Consider the following 3085-nt stretch of genomic DNA (forward strand, 5'->3'; position numbering starts at 1 on the left):
ATGAATACATATCTGATGTTGTGATGAGTGTTTACAGCAGCAGGACGGTGGTGGGATTGGCCAAAAAACAACAACAGTCTTAATGGTAATAAAGGAACTTGTCACCCGGTGCAACAGGGTGACAAGTTCCTCATTAAGCTCATTAATGTGTTTGTATTTGTTTTTGGACAACAATGGAGATCCGTGGCACAGAGGAATAAACTGTATCAGATTTGGCTACACAAACAGTATGTATTATACATATTCAAATATAAGAAACAGGACATGTTAATAGACTCAGTTCATTGTTGGTTTGGTGTTTTCATCATCAGACCTATTCTTCTTTAATTAGTAGTTAGAATTGGCCACCCGTTGATCTGCTACAACATAATAATGCTGCTAAAAGCAATCCAATATAATATACTGTATAATAATATATATAATGAGTACTTTCACTTTGGATACTTCCAAATACTACTACTTCCGCTACATTTTGCCAGTAATATTTATGTACTTTTACTTACTAGTAAGATGTTGAATGTGGTACTTTTGCTTATTTTTGAGTATTTTAGACTTGGTATTGGTGCTTTTTACTTAGTTAATGATCTGATTACTTCTACCATTACTTTTTATTAATATATAATAATAATACTATTATATATAGACTATATTCAGACACATTAGCAACAAAGGCTTCCCTTGGAAGGTGAGAAAACCAGAAGAAAACAGTCTTTGTAGATTTACATGAACAGGAAAACTGTTTTTACTTTCAATTCACCTCATTCATACATTTTACTGCAAACTATTGTCTTTCATGAAAGGAGCATGAAAATCAAATGGCAGAAAATGAAGCATTCAACAGCACTGACACATTCACAGAAGGTGAATTATACAAGATAAGCAACAAAAAGGCTTGAGCTCTAAATAAATGATTGAGAGCCCTCTGCATCTCTTCTTGTTCCTGCACACTAATTGAGGCTTCCTTTTCATATTCTTAAAGGGCAGCTTAAAGTCCTTTCATAAAAACTCAAGAGGCTGAATTTTGGTTTTGTTTCTTTTTCTTCACCAGATAAAATCAACTACTTACAAACAAGGCTTTGAGCAACGCTGGCATCTTTTTTAAATAATCGAAAATGATTGGTGGTGGTGGTGGTGATGGGGGAGGGTCTTCATTTGCTAAAATTGTCTTTTGCCCCTGACCCGCAGTGCTCTCACCTGAGGCTTCGAGAGCGAGGGCGGACGTGCGGCGAGCGTCGGCCCCCGTCATCGTCCGTGATGCTCTCTGTGCTGCCAAAGTGCTTGGACAAGAAGTGCAACTCGTCCATGGTCGGCTGGAAGGGCAGCTGGTGCAGACGCTCCTGGGATGAGCTGGATGACTGCAAAGAGATAGGAAAAAGACACAAGGTTAAAGTGTGAACCAGCCTTTGTTAGATCTTTAAGCCGCTGTTGCAGCTGCAACATCAGTAGTTTAAAAATAGATCCAGTGATCAAAAACAACAAATGGCAAGAACACCTTAATCAATGAGGTGAAAGAGAAAAGGAGAGAAGAGGAGAGAAGACGAGAGAAGACGAGAAAAGAGAAGAGAAGAGAAGAGAGCACAAGGTGTACTATGATGTGAGTGGGTGGAAAGAACTGAAACAAAGAAGCGACTAACTTAAAAGAACAAGGAAGGAAAAGAGAGAGGTGGAGAAACAAGAAAAATATCCAGAAGGAGTTAGTGTAGGAGGGCAAAACTGAATAATGTGGACTGAAAACCAGAGCAAAAAAGACTGCAGGGAATGAAAAAGTCACTCCACGTAAAAGTTGACTGCTGCTTTAAGTGTCTGCTGCCTCGGGGGGGTTAATAGCAGCGCTATTCGGTTTTAAACAAAAGACTTTTCTTCAGCACAGTAGGGAAAAACCAGCCTGGATCAATGGGAGGTTTAATGAACACATCTCCCAATAGGACACCATGGTTGGCTTTGGTCACACAACGATTTCTGCTATAAAAATCCATTAGAAACTCCATTCGGGGTTTCAGCCACTTGCAAGCTGCAGAAAAGCACTAAAATGATGATGTTGTAAATGCAGCAAGTCCAGTCAACAGAATCAATTAAGAGGTCCCCTGGAGACACAGGGAGGAAAATGCCATTGGATGTGATGGTTGTCACAGATGAAAACTGTCTCATATATGCCTGGCTCTTTTCATGCAGTCACAGGATGCGGCTCAATTCACTTAATTGCATCCAGATCTCCCTCACTTGCATTTAGTCCCTCCCACTGAAGACATGACGAGAGATGCAAGGAAAAGATGCGAGAGAGAGAAATCGAGGAAAAGCGAAAAATTAGATGTCCTTTCCAGTCAAGCGTCATCTAAAGTCAGTTTTATGATGGTGGCACAGCTGGATCACCTGTCAGTCAGCTCTGTAGTCTCTTTTGGTGCCTTAGAGTTTGTTTTTGCACATACTATATGCACTGTCCAAATAACACAGTGATAAGGATGTACAGTTACCATTTCCAGCACTATCAGCTTTTTAAAAAATATTTCCTCCCACACAGAAAAACAGGATGTGAAATTAGTCTCGACATGTTTTTCCTTGTTTTCACTCCTGCATTAAAACCTTATTCTGTACTTTCACTAATGTACAGACCCAACCACAGTTTGTAAATTGACCTCATTGATCAGAGCATGAGCCACTTCTACAACAGCAACACCAACAAAAGCTACTTTATTAATTATTTTATAAAAATTGGTATTTGGGTTTCTAAGTTAATTAATAATCAAGGATACAATGAGAGTGTCAAGATAAATAAACATGGGAGTTATATGACACCTGGTTTGAATTTATCCTGGTACAGACAGATTTCTAAAATAGGGCAACAGACATTTTTTCACAGCAGCCATTATTACATGAAATATTAGGGTAAATAAAGGTGTTGTCAATGATACTAATTAAGGTTACGTTGCATTCGAGTCAGACTGAGTCAGGGTGCTGCTATTGTGCATGCTGTCTCACTGGAAAGGCTCCGCTACACTAAATGGAACAAAACCTTAATTAGTATCATTAGTTATACCTGTGTTTACCCTACTATTTCATGTCAAAATGGCTGCTGTGAAAAGGGTCT

The 3085-nt window shown here is 39.0% G+C and overlaps 1 protein-coding gene across 1 annotated transcript in view; it reads right to left on the reverse strand.

Moving 5' to 3' along the window:
* Positions 1–3085, reverse strand: part of mast1a (microtubule associated serine/threonine kinase 1a) — a gene marked incomplete in the record, with an annotated part of 62523 nt that overhangs the window by 27789 nt on the left and 31649 nt on the right. Inside the window, 1 exon segment of the mRNA XM_035661022.1 lies at positions 1195–1355. Coding sequence (XP_035516915.1) covers positions 1195–1355 — 161 coding nt within the window.

This window comes from Morone saxatilis, unplaced genomic scaffold (assembly GCF_004916995.1).
Source record: "Morone saxatilis isolate NCDOM2014 unplaced genomic scaffold, NCSU_SB_2.0 Contig17, whole genome shotgun sequence".
Lineage (NCBI taxonomy): Eukaryota > Metazoa > Chordata > Actinopteri > Moronidae > Morone > Morone saxatilis.